General features: G+C 32.2%; 1 protein-coding gene across 5 annotated transcripts in view; it reads right to left on the bottom strand.

Moving 5' to 3' along the window:
* Positions 1-18,481, bottom strand: part of LOC128626239 (uncharacterized) — a 293,562-nt gene that overhangs the window by 250,978 nt on the left and 24,103 nt on the right. For all 5 annotated transcript variants that reach the window (XR_008390156.1, XR_008390157.1, XR_008390158.1 and 2 more), the window contains exon 2: positions 16,709-16,769. Coding sequence is in view for 2 of the 5 variants with exons in the window: in XM_053657627.1 (XP_053513602.1) it covers positions 16,709-16,769 (61 nt within the window). In the remaining 3 variants the exon portion in view is untranslated. The remainder of the gene's footprint in view (positions 1-16,708; positions 16,770-18,481) is intronic.

Here is an 18,481-nt window from a genome sequence, read left to right as displayed (position 1 = left end):
CATTTACCCAGTAATGTTGATTGATGCATTATGCAAAGTTACTTTCACATTTTACAGTGGGAAATATCTCTTGAGAGGTTTCGATTACTCTCATCAGAGTAAGTATATGCTCTCACCATAATACAGGTGGGTGCATTTCTAGAATAGGCACAAAACACCTTGACCTATAATGTAACCAAACTATAGTTTAAAAGTATTTAGAAGTATTATTGAAAACTAAGTTTAACTTTTATTTGATTAATTCCAAATTCATCTCCATCCCATCAAGCTTCCAGAAAGGGGTTTCATTCCTGCCTCCTTGCAACCCATCCAGGTTTGCCAGAGGAAGCTAAGAGTCAACTTGAAAACTCCCTGTTACTTGCCACCTTCCTTCCTCCTCACCCCAGACCACTCTAGAAAAACTTAGATTCTTGGAGTTGCCAACAGCGGCTACAGTTGTGCAGAGAGAAAGCAGTTGAGAATTCCTATATTGCAGCATTTTAATACTGGCTTGCTTTTGGACAAGGGATAAAATCAGAGTCACTCAGACGTGGAGCAGTAGCAACTTCAGGACTTCCGGCGAGTCAGTTCATATGCTTAATCTAACAAAAATGTCAATAATTAAAGTTTTAGAAGTTTGTGTGGATTCATCACCATCTTTCATCCACCATTATACTCCCTGGATTTAACTTGAGGTTTTCACTTTCCCTATTAGTTTAGACTCATTCATGACAGCCACTAGCATCCACCTCATTATCATGGCATGGGTGAGGCGTACCCTGAAAAGTCGTGACTCTCTTCTAAATAACAGCCCACGGAATCGTGACAGCTGCACATTACAAACAAGTGATAAAGCATGTCTTTGTTTATATCAATAGTTTGGAGAATTTCCAGTACCTTTTCTTTTATGCATACACGAGCTATAGCAGACAATTGCCTACACAATAGAAATTCCTACTTTTTTTCTTGCCAAACCTTGATTTACTTGGGGACATCATTGTACCCATGTAAAATTATTCAATTTTTCATCTTCTCATAGAGTCGGAGCAGGCAAAGTGCCACAGTCCTGGCCAGTCGGACATAGGTAAAAGTGGACAACTCTTCCCAAATTTTAGGGCAAAGTTCTTCTTGTCTATTTTTTGGTATTTCCTTCCTGGACAGTCAACATGAGGCCATGAAGCTTAGACATGCAGCCACCATCTGCAACAGGAAAGAGCAAGCATGACAGTAAAAGCCTCCATATGGACCACGAGGCAGAAAGAGAGAAAAAGTCTGGAATCTACAAGGCATCCTTGGGCCTAGTTCAGACCTCTTGTAGTGGGAGACAAAGAAAAATATGCTTCTATTTAAGCCCCTGTGGTTGGATCTTCTGCTACCTGCACATGAATTCCTAGCAAACACACTGACTGTTTCTGACATGGTTTAGTATCACTCTCTGTGATACTTAAGGACATTAGATGCCCAGCACATTGTTACACAGGGAATACATACATTAGACAGAAGTTAACAAACATACTCTGAGGCATTTTTAAGATCTCAAATATTATGTTTCTTTAGTAGTTTACTTCAAACTATTGAAATAGTAATTTATGAAACATGAAGTGGAATAATTTGTCTGAAAAAAATTATTTTTATATAAGTAGAAGTTGGAAAGATAGTCTAAATTCTAGAAGCCCCTAATTTTTTTTGCTACATTTCTATTGTTTATGGTACTAACAGGAAGGTACAATTAAAATCTGAATGACTTCAGAAAATCTATAATAGCTCACTCTAAAATACCAACAATTTGAGAATCTACTCCATAGTGGACACAGTGAAATCCTAAATTTCTTGATTTACAGTTTACAGTTGACTTCTAACATAGGCCTAAAATGTTCACTATAAACCTTGGGACTCATCAAATACTCAAAATCAATTTATTCCATATTTGATTGTAATATAATGTCCCTATAAGATAGGAGCCTAATGTATTCTATCATCTGAGCTATTTCCACCCTCCCTCCGATATTCTGGTGACCTAATGAGAAAGGTCCTTCTCTATATTTCTCTTTAAATCCATAGGTCTTGTCTTTCTTCCTTTTTTTCTTTCTTCCCTCTTTTCTTTTTTCTTCCTTCCTTCCTTCCTTCCTTCCTTCCTTCCTTCCTTCCTTCCTTCCTTCCTTCCTTCCTTCCTTCCTTTCTTCAGACCATTATATACATATAATTCAGTTGAGTTGCAAAACATTAATAAAGTTATAAAATGAGATATTTGGAGAATGAAATAGAATTTTTCTGTATTGAAGTTTAACATAACTAGCATTTTAGAGTTTGCTTGAGATACATTATCTTAAGTAGACAGAGCGAAGAAGTTTAATTCCAAGTGTTGCTATGTCATGGTGTGTATAATCAGTTTTAGACTGAGCCTGATGAAGAAGAAACAGAGTTTGTGAGCATTGTGTGTAAATCATATAGAATAAATATTGGCAAACATGTAAAAATGGCAAGCTGCAAATTAGTGAAAACATTTTTAGTTGTATCAAAAGCGATGGCATACACTTTTTAAAAAATAACCAGATTACTAGAACAGCACTCCTTTTTAAAAAATAAAAACATGAATCAATAGATTTAGAACTATTTTTATCATAACTGGAAACATGGCCAACTGACTGGACTCCCCAAAAAATGCCTTATCTGTTAGATGCATAATTTGCAAAAATTACACATTTTTCATTGAGCATTTCTATTAGGCTGAGATGCAGATACATTCTACTCTTAGATTCGCATATCATGGCTTTCTGAAACATAGTAAATATTTTAATGGAGGAACATTTTTCCACAGATAATATATTAACATTTTTTATTTTATGATTTTCATCTAAATAGAGAAAGTGATAAGAACAAAGATGAACAGTCACACTCTGTGTTGACTTGATATCAATATTTATATTAAAAGATAATGTAAAAGAAACCAGAACAGAAACCAACTCTCAAAGTGATTATTAGAAACATTGTCTTAAAAACATCACAGAATGAAACTGTGAGGTTATACGAAGTATATTAAAGGTCATTGTGAAAAATTAATGATAAATAATATTTTAAAGCAAAAATAAAATAAGTCAAGATGTCCACAAGTAACAAAAGAAAATAATACTAGATATAGAACTTCTGGTGTCAATTAGAAAGTTTTTTAAATGTCACCCATTTGCATATGTTTTCTTTGTCATACATTTGTTCTTCATTTTTATATCCCCATAATGTAGATATAAAACCCTTCTGCTTAAAAGGCAGAGTTTTTTCAGAGGTTTCTGGACAGCCTGATATTGTTATAATCCTTCAGAAAACTTTGCCATATAAGATACGTTATATTAATACACACACATTTCTAAATTTGACAATTTATATCTAAATGGCATTTGGTACTAACTTAATTATACCTCAAGTCATTACTAGCTCAGTACCAATAAAACAGTAAGAAGCTTCCTGATCTGTGTTCAGTTGTTCCTGAATCAGCCTTGAACCCATATTTTAATATGTTACATATCCCGATTACCATGTTCTTGGTCTGAGCATTGCAGCACATGGTTTGTCTTCAGGAAAAGAATTACAATCTAAAGACAAATAGCAGAAATGTGCTTCTTTAATATTAATTCAAATAAGTGTCCATATTTTCAGGAAAAAGCATTAATTATTTTTAAGCTGGTAGTAACATTATTGTTATTGAACACGACAGCAAAGCTTAACCTTTTAAGATTGCTATAAGGTAAATTTTGCTGTGATCTTGTTTTCTGAAACACATCAAATATGGTTAGAAATAGTTTTGTCCTAATCTGGACATGGATTGTCACGGTATTTAAATCTAACTAACCTGAGAGGATTAATAACATGAGGACTTTCACATTTCATAATATTTAAACCTCTAAGTTATCAACATTTGTAAATTATGACATTTAGATGGGAAAGTACTCTTCAGGTTTTATTTTTAATTGTTTTCAAAATAAAAAATAAAAGAACCAATATTTATCATATATGCTCACACCATATGTAGTTAATAATATTTGAAATCCTCTACAATAACTTCAAGAACTCAAAGACTTGCTGTTGCAGCTTGCCAGCTGGAATTACAAAATGGTACTAGATTTTCTGTATTCAACCCTCTTCTATTTCAGTGCTAAATCTGAGCTCCCGAAGGGCTAAATGACATGTGTACAGTTGGTGGCAGTTCACATTCGGAGCAGAGCAATGGAACCTAGCTACACCAGTTTTTAATTTGGGGCTAGTCTCCTTTTATTAAACTTTTCAGCTAATTTCTTTAATTGGGTAAGAATATTTTAAGCCATCAATTATTTCTACCAAATTACCAGTAACAAAAGATTTCATAGGTAGAAATTTTTACAAGTAATTAAAACTTAACATTTTTCAAAAAATTTATTTTGAAATAGCACATTTTAAAGACCTTTACTTACTTCTACCCAGAGCAGAAAAAAATGTGTTGAGAAAATTACAAATATCCAACAGGAAGAGAAAAAACAAATAGTAGCTATTGAGCAATTGGTATTTGGCAATACCAATAAATATAGAAGATACAGTTTAGGAGGCGGAAATAGAATCTATCTTTTAAGCATTACATTTTAACAGTTATTTAAAAATATATTGTTTGTCTTCCCCAAAAGAAATAGACCTTTTTTTATGACTGAGTACATAAAAACTAAACTTGGGGAAGAGTATAAATTCCCCTAAAACCTAGTCTATTAAACAGAATAAGTTGTTGGAACAACTCAGCCAAACAAATGTCCAGAACCATCACTGGCAGGGGCAGAGTCGTATCACTGACACCTAAATTCCTTGCCAACTTTACTGAAGTTACTAGAGTGAAACCATCTCAACAAAAACATGTTTTTCATTAGGTTTGTGCCCTTGGATACTCTCTCTATCTATTATACGTAAACTTCTTTTGGAGATACGAGAAATTATGAGGACTATCTGATAAGTGCAAAAGCAATAACCAACTTTTTATGCTTGGACATAAGTTCTTTTATTTAGAAATTTTTTTTCATCTTGTTCAATTGCAGTTGTCTCCATTTTTCCCTATTACTCTCCCCTGCCCTACCCACTCCCCAGCTCTCATATTCAATCCTCACCCCCCACCCGACTCCACTGTCTTTGTCCCTGGGTGCTTTATACATGTTCCTTGAGTTCTTTTAAAGAAGACACTAGAATTTTTAAAAATCTCCAAATGTGGTAATAATAACCATGCCTTTCCTTTGGTAATAGTGCAAAGTGTAGATTCAATTATATTTAGTTTTAATTCAAAATCAACTGCTTTTGAGGTAGGAAAAAGAAAATATCCATAATATTCTTCAATTAAAAATAAAGAGCATTAAAATACTAGTGCCTCACTAACACTTCAGAAAATATTTTTAAAAATATCTTTTTTTAAAAGGTGACTTTGTATTTCAATGCCCCTTGAGAAAACATAAGAGAGCAATGAATTAGACAAAGGTAGGCTTTACAGACACTGATTTGGAATATAAAATAAGCATGTCTAATTCACAGAGAACAATGCCTTTTGAACAAAAAAACAAGTCCCAAACCACAGGAGCATATATCTGTATGCAGTTTTCATTATAATTACAATGTAAACATTAAATCATCATCTAAAATGTTAGACCGTCACTAAAATAATCTGAATTTTTCAAAATTGTTCTATTCAGGAGTAAAAGTTCATAAAAAATAATGTGAATGATTTTTATTTTATAAAAAGGTACAGGAACTTTTAAAATGTTCAAAAACTGTAAGATAAAATCATGCAAATATATTTACAATTCTTCAATATGTGATTTTATTATTAATATATACAAAGATTTGATGTAAAATTCTACTTCAAATAGTGTTTTACTTCTTAATTTTGTTTATTTAATTAATAAATAACAATCCATGGAAGTAAAATATGAAAATTATAAGAAACATTTATAAATAAAAATTATAGTTTATGTCTAAGTAGAAGTTGCCATTCATCTTAATATAGCATTCATCTTTTATCATGGTAGCTATTTATACTTTATCACGATAATAAAATTCCTTCTAAAACAATAATCATAAAACTTCCTCCATTTCAAAACTCTCTCTGAACAGTTTCTTGAAAATGTATTTTTAACGAATTAATTTATCAACTGAATTCTATTTTTTCATCTACCTAAATATTTTTCAAATACCTTAAACAATAAAAAATACTATTCAACTGAAATTGTTAAAAATTAGCTCATTAGGTATAATCTACCTAACCATATCTATATTCTTTACATAAGAGAAAAATAATTTTACATAACTAACCAGGTATAAATGTGTCCTCTAACCAAATTCCAGAAAAAGGCATTGTATGGTTTACATTTGAATTGTAACTTTGCATGTGGTATTTTGAAAAAGAAATTCAAGACACAAAAACTTAATCTTTACGGCAACAATTTACTATTAATTAAGCCAACCAAAATCTGGTTATATTTTCATTTATTCCTCACACCATTCATATACCATTAAGAATTATATAATGGATCATATCTGTAAATGCTAACATTATGAAGCTAACAGACCTTTTTGCCCCTCTAAAAGATGTATATTACAATAACTTATTATAGCATAAGATATTCTTGGGAACCTGAACCCTATAATAAAAATGCTCTAAATATTTATTTTGGATGTTTAAATGTACTCTTTTAATTTTCTAGGGAGATACAATTTTATTTGAAAATATTATATTGAGAGAGTTTTCAGCCAAGTGATTTGATAGCACCTCACAGGATTAATCATGTTCACTAATGAATGCAAATAAATGTAGGTTCACTACACATCTTTTTGCCCGGATAAATGTGTGTCCTTTACTTTTGTGATAAGGCCCATTGTCAGCAGTCTTACCAAGGCAGAAGTTGGTGAGGGACACTCCAAGGGAGCTGGAAAGACCAAGGGTAGAATGGGTGTTTCTGTACAGAAAACATTTAATTAAGATCATTTCTGATTTTAAATCTCCCTCTGTGCTGATGAAAAGGCAGCTGGAAAGAAGAAGGAGACCCTCCCACTGGCAGTAAACAGGGTAGAACAAATACCCTGCAGCTCCAAAACAAGGAAACAAGGGCCCTCCTGCTGGCGGGCAATGGGAGGAAGTTATCTCCCACAGACTTTAGAGATAAGTCCAAGAAAGGGATATAGGTATGAGAATCATTGGCTCACTGAGAAGGAACAGGAAATGGAGCTAACCCATTCATCATGGTTTAGTTCCACTGTTGTGTAAAAAGGCAGGCAGATTTCTAAGGACAAAATCATTGAGACTTTGTATTGAAGAAATCGTGGCTGTTAAATTTCTAAAGGAGGTGGGACTCCTAATACTTCTGTGTTAGCAGCAAAATCACGCCTCAATAGGCTGCTTTTATGTGTCAGTGATGAATATGATGTCGTGTTATTATCTCATGCTGATGAACAATGATTTTCCATTGAATCTCAAACATTAAATTACCACAATAAAGCACTTTATTAAATGGCATTCTTTAATGAAGAAAATAAAATAGACTGTATGTTCCAAAAACTTCAAGCATTTTAAAGAAAAAGCTTGGCAGCCATATTTGTAGTTTTGAACAACACTGTTTTCATGAAAATTAGATTGGTGTTTTTAAAGAAAACCTGACATTCTTTATTTAAAACTTTTTTTTCTCCCTGGCTGGCATAGCTCAATGGATTGAGCATGGGCTTTGAACCAAAGAGTCTCAGGTTCGATTCCCAGTCAGGGCGCATGCCTGGGTTGTGGGCTAGGTCCCCAGTGGGGGCCACATGAGAGGCAACCACACATTGATGTTTCTCTGTCTCTCTTTCTCCCTCTATAAAATAAATAAATAAAATCTTAAAAAAACTTTTTTGTAAAGATATAGAAATAAACTTGAAAAACCTGATATGTCTTTAATTTCCCCAATAATATTTGCTTCCTAAGGCTTTTATATATGTAATATCTAAGTTTTTAAAGTCCATTTCCATGCCTTATACAAAGACATAAAATTAAAAGTCATATTTAATTTATTGTGCTTTTCTGGCTCATTCCTATTAAAATTAAATAATAAATAAGTAAGTAACTAAATACCAATGTTCCTGTGTTGTAAAATTACATAAAATATATCTTCCCATCAGCTGAGTTCTATGTACTGAAAAAAAAATTCCCTGTGTCCCTTCAGAAACTCTCCATAAGCAGGTTGTTGTTGCTTCTTTATATTGTTGGCTGAAACATCGGGATTCAACTGAAATTAAATCTTACTACCAAACGTTAATATTATTTCCAGTGACATACAGTGGTGCCTTGGTAGCAGCAACAGTGTGCTTTGTTTTCCTACGTAATAGAATATAATTTTCTAGTAAAAATCTAAAAATGCCTCAAGGTCGGAATAAATTTTTTGGCTAAAATTTTTTCTAAAGAAAAATATTGGAGATAAATGGATAGTCATAATTATAAATGTACACTTTTAAAGCTAAGATCATACATTTATCATAAATTAGCTCTTTATTTTACTGTAAAGTAAAGTAGCAGTTATGCAAAAAGACCATAAAGAGTAAAGTGGCAGAACACAGAACAGGATTCATATCCGTGAAATACATGGAGAAAGATGTATGCTTTATAGATATAATAAACTCAATTCCCTTTTTCACTAGTTTTGCGTATATAGTGACCCATCCTGGTGCTCTGTTCTCAGCTTTTCTATATAAGAAGGAGCAACAAAAATATTCTACGTTCCTTACAGTATGGGCTTATGTTGAGAAGGACAAAACATACTGTCATCCAGTATTATAAATAAATTATTCCTAAAACTAGCTTAGCCAGGAGACGATGACTGAGGTGCTCACTCAGACTCTGCGCATGCTCCATTCAGTTCTCCTCCTTCCCGAGCACATAGTTGGGGTGTAGCTTCTCATTCTTTTTTAGTTAGATGTGCCCGTATGACTTGTATTGGGAAATAAAATGTGAACAGATGTAATGCTTTAAAAGCTTGCCATCCACTAGTGTCTCTTTCTATGTCATGTCAGTCAGGATGGTCCTTCATCAGCTTTGGCCCCAAACAACACGCAGAGGCCTCCTTGTTCTACAACATCAGTGAAAAGTGAACCTCTGTCCAGATAAACCAGTGGGATGCAGGATGGCTTCTTAATGCATCAGAGCCTACACTATTATGACTCACAAAATATGTAAATACTAAAAGGTCAAAATTATGAAGGTTATGTCCAAAGAACTAAACATATATGTAAAATCCCCTTGCCTATACTTGGCTTTTTTTGATACCAATTGATGCCCTCTTCATCTCAAATATACTCCATTTTTAATGCCTACAATTCTAACCACCGATGTCAGCACTTTAGGTTTTTCTGTTATCTTCTAATTTTAATAACAGGGAAAATTAAGTGGCAAATTAATTACATAAACATATTACACAGTCTAAAATGGCAACTACCAAGATTTAACTGTTGAATTATCAGGGGGACCAATTTGTAAAGTACACAATTTTCCTACCACTTTGCCTTACATCTGAAACTAATACAGAAGAATATTGAATAGAAACTGTAATTAAAAACTAAAAAATAAAAATTTTAAAAAGAAAAACACAGCTATTGTTTTAGGGCAAAACTACAATAAAATTGTATAAAATTTTTATTTATAAACTGATGATTGAATACATGGATGTCAGCATTAAAGACCGTGTTCAAAAGACAGGGATTTTAGTCAATGACCATATATCATATATGTGAAATTGTTTTGTACACTGTGACATATCACTGAAAATGAACATTTTCAGAAAAATAGATCCTTTTACTATTAATAAAATATTTTTAAATTGTGCCTTAAATTCCATACTTTACATTGATCAGTCTTTGTCAATTTTTGTCAGCCTTTGTCCCAAATGTACCATAGCTTACTACATAGATGTGGTTTTATGATGTGCCTTGGTCAAGATGCATGACTGCGGGATGGGGCATATCTATATTTTGCATAAGACTATGTGGAGACTACTTCCTCTGTTGAAGTTTCTCTGGCGTAATTTCTGCACCTTTTGACTTTATAATGCATGGAGGCATTATTACTCATGAATGAGTGAACAAATGAATGGATGAATGAATAGAAAAAATAAATATATTTAATTAAACAATGATAACAGGTGGTTTTGTTTTCTTTTTTCTTTTTGGAAACTTTACTATGTACAAAGTTCTTGGATAAATGCTAGAACACAGGTTCTCAATGCTGGGAGATTTATTGAGTACCAGGACCTGAGTCCCAATGAAAACCAATTAAATCAGACCTTTGCAAGTGGGACCTGAGTATTCTCCCCTTCCCACCAAGTAGGTAGATTACTGGGTCATATGGAAAGTATGTTTTGTTTCTTTTAAAACCACACAAGATTAAGGTATAATTTGATCGGTTTGACATAAGTAGATGTACAATGTCACCACAATCAAATTTCATTGTCTATTCCCAAGTATTTAAAAGACCTTTTAAGGTGTTTTAAATAGGCAGCCAAAATTGAGAAATAGAGCTAGAGAGAAAGAGGCAAATAGGAATGATACCTCTCTTGTATCATAGCATCCTTGTGGAAGGCTAAAGATAATTATAACTAAATATAGAGAAGACTAAAATAAGTCTAAATACAAGAACGAGCATTTTGTTTTGTTTTCAGAAAGAAATAAGATGAATTAAGTATAATCTGATGATGTATTTACATTTAAAATAATTTATATTTCATAACATTGCTATATGACAAAATTATGTTTGATGTCTAAAATGGAACTTTAAAAGACTTCTTAAAAATATAAAATAGATTAATCCCTTATGAATCATAAAAATAATAGCATTTAAAAATAGTATTTAATATTCAAAACATATTACAATAAAAATACATCAATGTTACTTTTTGCTGTTAATTACAATTATTTACCTACAAAAAAGTACTTACTAGAGGCTACTTCAGAATTCTATACATTTATAAATTCATAAATGCCTACAAAAATTTTATTTTAAGCAAAAAAGCAAAATCAAGCAAAATTTTATTTTACTTTTAACATTTAGATAGTTAACCATGTACATAGTTTAATTTGAGCCAGTTTCCTAGTTTTAATTAATTACAAATTATTACAAAATACTTTGTCTTGTTATTGATACATATTTTTCACTACAATTGTGGTCCATCTACCACTTACTGGTTCCATGAAGCTCATAATTCACTCAACCTTTCTGATGCTGCATTTATATAATATCAGCCAGTATTAGGCTGGAAGCTCTGAAAAACTACCTAATATATAAAACTATAATTTTGTGATTATGTACACAAAAGCTCATTGTTTACAGTTGAAATCTTCTCAACATTTGGAAAACTAGGGCCATTTTCAGCTATTAGCTTTCATGTGTGGTTTATCAATCTTAAAGAATAGGGGCTCTTTCGTAGATAAAAATTGTCTATTTGCAGACCTTTGTTGTGGAACTAAATTATTTTTTCTAAATTTAAATATAAAACTACTATGAATTTTTAGGTCTGATAACTTTGATAAAGCTATAAAATCAAGAGAAATGCTCAAAATATAAACAAATATACAAAGCAAGATCCATTTTCTCCCTCCCAGAGAAGTAGAAAGTTGAAAATTTTCTTTATTTCTCAAGATACAGGAAACAAATGTCTTGACAGTATCCATTGAAAATAATGTTTTCTTCATCAATGGTTGATAAATCACTGCAATCACTGTACCTTCAGTCAAGTTTTCTTTATTATTTAAATGACCAGTCTGTCGCCTGCTCAGACTGTGTTATGGACGATGTGTGTGGAATGCTATGTGTGTATGACACTATTAAGAGCTAACATACCTTGACCCTTGGAAAGAAGTGATTAAGACCAAGTTATTAACATTTAAAATGTGTAATTACAAAGACTTAACACTTGGTTGAAAACTTTTGACTAAATAAAACTATGATAGGACAATCTAGCTTGGCTGCTTTTCCTATATTGAAGACAAAGAGAAACAACATTTATTTAAGGTAAGTTTTTGGAAATAACTGCTAAATTCATTCAATCTGTTATTAATCTCTCTTAAATCTTTCAGGCATCCACAGGACTCTGACTTCTTACAAGCTCAGACCTACTCTTTAGTTTAAAATTCAAATGTTTAATTACATGTTCTAAAAAAGAATGGAAATTACATAATCATAAATATTTAAATATGAACATTGGGAAAATCATAACAATATAGTCTTGGAGGCAAATTATTTGATGTGTGTATATATATATATATGTGTATATATACACACACAATACTTTCTTAATTAAATCAGAACAATCTACTTGTATTATGTAATAGTTACAGTTCCTCACATTTCTTAAACCCATACTCAGGACATGAACCATTGTTTACTTTAGCCTCCACAGATTTAGAAGCAGGCAATTTCAGAGTGTTAAGCAGCTATAACTATTACTCTGAATAAGTCTCTCATACTTCAAGCCTCAACTTCACATTCAGAAAACATAGTTCAGAGTAGATCAGTTCTAAGTCACATATATGGATCTTATTTGTGTGATATTCCCCTAATACAAAATGTCAAAGGTCCCTATAAATTACCAAACTAAACAATGTCTCCTTAGTTCAAACTACCCAGGACATGATAAGCATCTGCTTATTTTAAACTGAAGTCTTCTTAAAATAATGATGAGCAACATCGGTTAGATATCCACCAGGCATCAGAGAATGGTCTAAATACAAGAAAACCCACCATAATACACAATAAAGTGTGATTATATTCACGAAAGTGGGGACAAGAATGGCAAATAAATTGAGAAGAGATAAAGTTGGTACTGAGGTGTGAAGAAAATCATGCTGAGGAGTTCGGGCTTTTTCCTCTAAGCAATTGAGTCATCAAAATTTTTGAAGGGTTGATTCTCATGATCACATACAAATTTTAGGAAGTAGTCTGATGGCAGTGTGGTTGATGAACAAGAGAGGAGAGAATATAGAAATAATTAGGAGCTTATAAAATATCAAGGAGCCAATTTTGTCATTCTAAAACTGAGGTAATATGTACAGAGGTACAGAGAAGTTTGAGATTAAATGTGAATATGTGATCAATAGGATTTTCACAAAGATTGGTTAAGGATAGGACAGAGTAGAGTATAGCTAAAATATGAATTGAATAAAGATGATATGTTGAGAGCTTATTAGATTTCCAGCACAGATTGCTATCAACCATCAACCAGAAACAGGAAATGGTAGGAGGTGCAGGTTAGAGATAAAGATTGAGCTCATTCAAGTTCTGAGTATCTTCATGTTATCAAATCAAAGATACACTAATGCAAACTGGAGGAACTAAGTATCATAGAAGGTCACGCAAATACCGGGAAAAGGGAACCTCTGCTTTAGAACGGTGCAATGACTTCATATACTTGGTATGTTGTCCATGGTCACTGTCAATAGTCTATTGCATCACTGGAGGGCATAATTTGTGCAGTACCTTTTATCTTTTCAAAATAGAGATGTCTCCTCAGGGGAAGCACTACCCAAACAGGAAAATGGTTCTGAAGGTATAAGTACTTTTAGAAGTTACAGTTATAGGACACCCTTATTTTGTAGATTACTCAAAAAAGGGTCCAGGAAGACAACCAACCAGCCCAAACTACATCAGCCTTATTTTATCATATATAGAACTGTTTTAATTATTGGTAACTCAAACACTCTTGAGGGGCTGCTGTGAATTGTTCAACTTTCATTGCTTTTGATTTCTACTTTTATGTTATATTAATTTAGGTTTGTTTTGGCCTCAACAACAACAATTTCTTCTACCTCATTTAAAAACTGAAATTTGGCATTCAGGATATGATGATTTTAAAAAAAGCAAAATAACGTAGTAGCCTCCATCTCTAAGATACAGTAAATTAGGCCTTGGGTTGTCAGCACAACACTTGGTATTGACATACTGAGTAAATGTCATTCTATCTTAAAACAAATTATTTATCTGGAACCTGATTTTTTCCTAAAGAGGCTTATGAGAAAACCAAACATAAATCTTTTCACTTAGTTTCATAATGAACCCAAGTGCTTACTAAAGCTCAATTATCACCTGTTGTGTTGTAGTTCTAAGATTTACAGTTCACGAGTGACAAAAATAAACAAATACAAAATAACATTCACAAGAGACCACAAAATATATACTGAGAAGAAAAATGGATGGAGTAAATGTCTTAGTTGAAGGAAAAGTGGAAGACAGTAGGAATAGCCTTGGGAAAGAATTCAAACACTAACAATATCTTTGAGACAGGAGGGCATTTCTAAAGGTCAGATTCTTAAACAGCATGAATCCTGGGTCTAAGTAGATTCTTAGTTCTTCTCTCTGGCCCTAGTGTTCCACGTACTGCAGTTGATCTTCCCCATTCTCCGGGGCTCAGCTTCCTCAGTACTGTTACTCAGATAATTCCCCAGCTTGTATGTGGGAGCTTTGTCTCTGGAGTATAGATCCAAATGGATTATTTGAACTTTTTAAGAATTTGCATGAGCAAGCCTCATCTCTGTCCAGTAGACAGAATACACAAACATGAAACCTGAATAATATAATTACTTCTGTTAAATTCATAGAACTATATTCTACTTAGTATATGGCATGGATTACATATTTTCCTACACATTTTCCAGTTTTCATATTTTCCCAAACATTTAAAAAGTTGATTATACTCAAACCTTATCATAAACAACCCAAGATACACATTTATACACTTTTGTAGATATAAATCTAATAATTTTTATGTATGGAATGAGAAATAGACAAAATATTTAGCATAATTAATCAATTATTTTTTTAAACAAAGAATAAATAATGCCAGAATTTTTTTGCTTTCTGAAAGAACCAATAAAATTTGCAAACTGTTGACATATGAAATACATAAAAAACACATACAAATTAAAATTTTAGCCTATCAAATCTATTCAGCAATAACTTTGCAAACCATAAGACTATAACCTATTAATATATGTTAATAATATGAAAGGCTAATAAAACAGGCAATATTTTAGTAAATGTCAGGTTGAAATTGTCAATAAGTAAAATTCCAACAAAATTCTTGAAAACTGGATGAAACATTTTATATGGTAAATACCATCTCCAAAATAAATTCTGTGACCTTATTATTATACTAGTGAGTTTTTTCCAAAATTAGAAATCTCATTAACATATATAAATTTTATACAATATAACTATACTATTATAGTATATATGTGACAGAATATAATATATAAATAATATATATTATACATAATAATATATATCACTATAGAAAACATAAAAGTTTCAATATAACCTCCTTAATAATACTAAATAGATGGTAAGCAATAAAAACATACTGTAGCATCCTAACTTGGAGCATTCCTCCAAACTATCAGGTAAATAAAAAAGTACATATACAATGGGATAAAATAATAAGCTTCCAGCTATTCAAGGAGAATATTACATTAGCAAGTCAACTGCTCAGAGAGGTGATTGGGGAAGGGACTCAAACTCAGGCTACAGAGTCATTTGTGGGCAAACAGGGTGAATGTAAATCTTACATCATCATCATGGTCACTTTCTGAATTCCTACAGTAGACTGTTTTCATATACTGAAAACACTTGGCAATTTATACAAAAAGTTAACTGGTTATGTTTAGGTAAATAAAATATGGTTATTTTGTTTTTATTTGTATTTAAATTTGTGTAATCTGTACATTATGAACATATTTTCAGGTGAAGTGAGGAAAAATAACAAAAGAGATTTCAAAGCACTTTGCTGGTGTCAGGAGGCCAGATAGAGAATTGTGTGTTTAGATATCTCCTTCAGACCCAACACTGTTGAAAGACTTAGAGCCCCTCTGCCTGACATCATGGCAGTCACAAACTTAAGCAGCAAGTTTCAAGGGCACAGTTCTCGGTTACTTCCAAGTGGTTCTACAAGATGAATAATGACTTCATATCTCCCATCTCAAAACAGGAAAAAATAGCCCTGACTGTTGTGGCTCAGTGGAATAGGCATCATCTCACAAGCTGAAAGGTTGCCTGTTCAATTTCTGCCTAGAGCACTTGCCTGGGTTGTGAGCCAGATTCCTGGTTAGGGGCGTGCAAGAAGCAACTGATTGATGTTTCTCTCCCTCTCTCTCTCCCTCCCTTCCCCTTTCTCTAAAAATAAATACATAAATAAAATATTTTTAAAAATGAAGAAATAAACTCTTAATGAAGATTATCCCAAAAGTAAGTTTTGACTGGTTTATCAAGATGTCAGAATGGATGAGATACAGAGTCCAATATCATTTTAATGTGTTGATAATTATGTCTCTATTGAAGTTCATAAATGCTCTTTTTATAACTTTACTATAAGAAAATAAATAACAAAATTATCTGAAAAGATAATTTGAAATATTTTTATATACAGTTCTACCTAAATATGGTTTACAAAATGTTTACTAGTAGCAGAGAAATTAAATTCCCAACATTTTAATGTATTTTGGATTTTAGAGGAGATTGATAAATAGTCCACAAGTTTACATGGCATATATTTACATTCCAGCATGATAATTCAAAAATAAAAGGAAATTCTAGTGGTTTTGCTTTCTATTAAAAAAAAGTTAAAATATGAGTGGGTAATGCCATTTCATGTTTCTCATTTCAATACTCAGAAACTTGTATTAATTTCTGATGAACAGATTTGGTGATATAACAAAAAGTTCTACTTACCATTTGGATAGAATTCTTGGAATTTTGTTTGGATAATTATCCCAGTAAAATTCTTGAAGATCTGAAAAATTAAATTGATTGAGAAGGATTAATAAAACATACTTTACATATGATTTTAGAATATGTTAATTTCATATTATCTTAGACTAATAACTGCTCCAGATTTCCACAAGGATGCATTCAAACTTGTTATTTTCATTTGACATGAATACTGTCTCAGCTCCAGAAGTAGGCACCCCCTTTTATCTCTTCACACACCACCTTTTAGTGCAAGGACTCCAGCCTGCCTGTTCTCAAACTCAATCCTGACCTGCAGCAATCACAGTGCAGATTAAAGAAAAAAATTCATTCTAAACTCCAACTCCATATTTCCCTTTAAAAAAAAGTCAGGAGACTACACCACTCTATCCTTACTGCTTAATGCACACTTTCTATAGGGGAAATGGTATTACAACTATTTACTGTGATAATAGGAAATAAGGATCCCGAAAATTTAAGTACAAATACTAGGTGAACTAATTTATAGTGTTAGTAATTATATCACCTCTGAAAATGCATTTCTTTAAAGACAGTGATTACAGAGTTATTCAGATGTAATACTCCAATAATCAAGTACTTTTATAAAATCAGATGCATCCTCATGAAACTAGAAATTTCTTATTTTTCAAAGATGAGGGAAATGAGGGCCAGTGAAGGTGAAATGGCTTGGCCTAGAGCTTGGCTTAGAGAGAACACTATGACCAGATGCTAAGTCTCAAGACTTTAGCTTATCTCTTTTCATGGTATTATGTTAAAGCATATGTGTTAAGGCTCTGATATATACCAGGCACTGAACTGGGCACTAGATAATGAACAGGATAATGAATAAGACAAATAAGATATCTTCCTTCATGAAACTTTATTCTGGTGATCTTTGTTCATTACACTATTGAATATAGTATATTTTCACCCATATAAGTAATAAAATATGCAAATACAACCAAGACACCAAGATTTTATGATTAATTTCTACTATGAACCAACTCTGTTTTCCAATGCATATTCTTTCTTTCACCTTAAATTATATATTTGGCCTGCAAAATACTTAGCTAACACCTGAGTATCTTTGACATATAGATAGACATTTTGTGTATAGATTTTTCAAAATTCAAAAGGAACACATTTTTCCATTGCATGCTTTAAAAGACACTTTTATTTGCTTATTAATCTGAACTGTTAACTTTCAGACTTAGTGTGAAGCTTAATAACATGCTATATAGATGAAAAGTTCCATAAATACAAATGAGCAAATAGATGTCGCATGTAAAAACAAAAATAAGGACCTTGAGATCCATTCCGCATATAATTTCTTAACTACTGTTTTATATTTAGCACTGAACTCAGTGCCCTGCTTATAGTAGATATTTGCAAAATAGAATAATATAATTATAAGCAAAACAGTGAATTTCTAGACCTCTAAAGCAACTTTTCCACTCCTTCCTTTTCATGCCTCCAACCAATAAAAGTAACTATTTTCCCATTTAGTTGCATTACCTTAATAACTTCAGAAATATTCTTTTAGAATGCCTTTTACATGAAGTAATTAGGATTTATTTTGCATTATAAAGACAGGCATTAAAACATGGAAAACAAACAACTCAAAATAATGCACTCAATACCAGTCCAAGCTCTGCTTACTGATCACACTTGGTCTATTATTAAAACAGTAGAGAGATATGCAAAACACTAAATAATTATAAAGGGATTATTGGTTAAGTTCCCTAGAGAAAGACA

The sequence above is a fragment of the Artibeus jamaicensis genome, unplaced genomic scaffold (genome assembly GCF_021234435.1).
Source record: "Artibeus jamaicensis isolate MK-2021 breed Jamaican fruit bat unplaced genomic scaffold, CSHL_Jam_final scaffold_474, whole genome shotgun sequence".
In the NCBI taxonomy this organism is placed as follows: domain Eukaryota; kingdom Metazoa; phylum Chordata; class Mammalia; order Chiroptera; family Phyllostomidae; genus Artibeus; species Artibeus jamaicensis.
The sequence above is the reverse complement of the archived record's forward strand: the minus strand, read 5'-3'. Positions and strand labels throughout refer to the sequence as shown.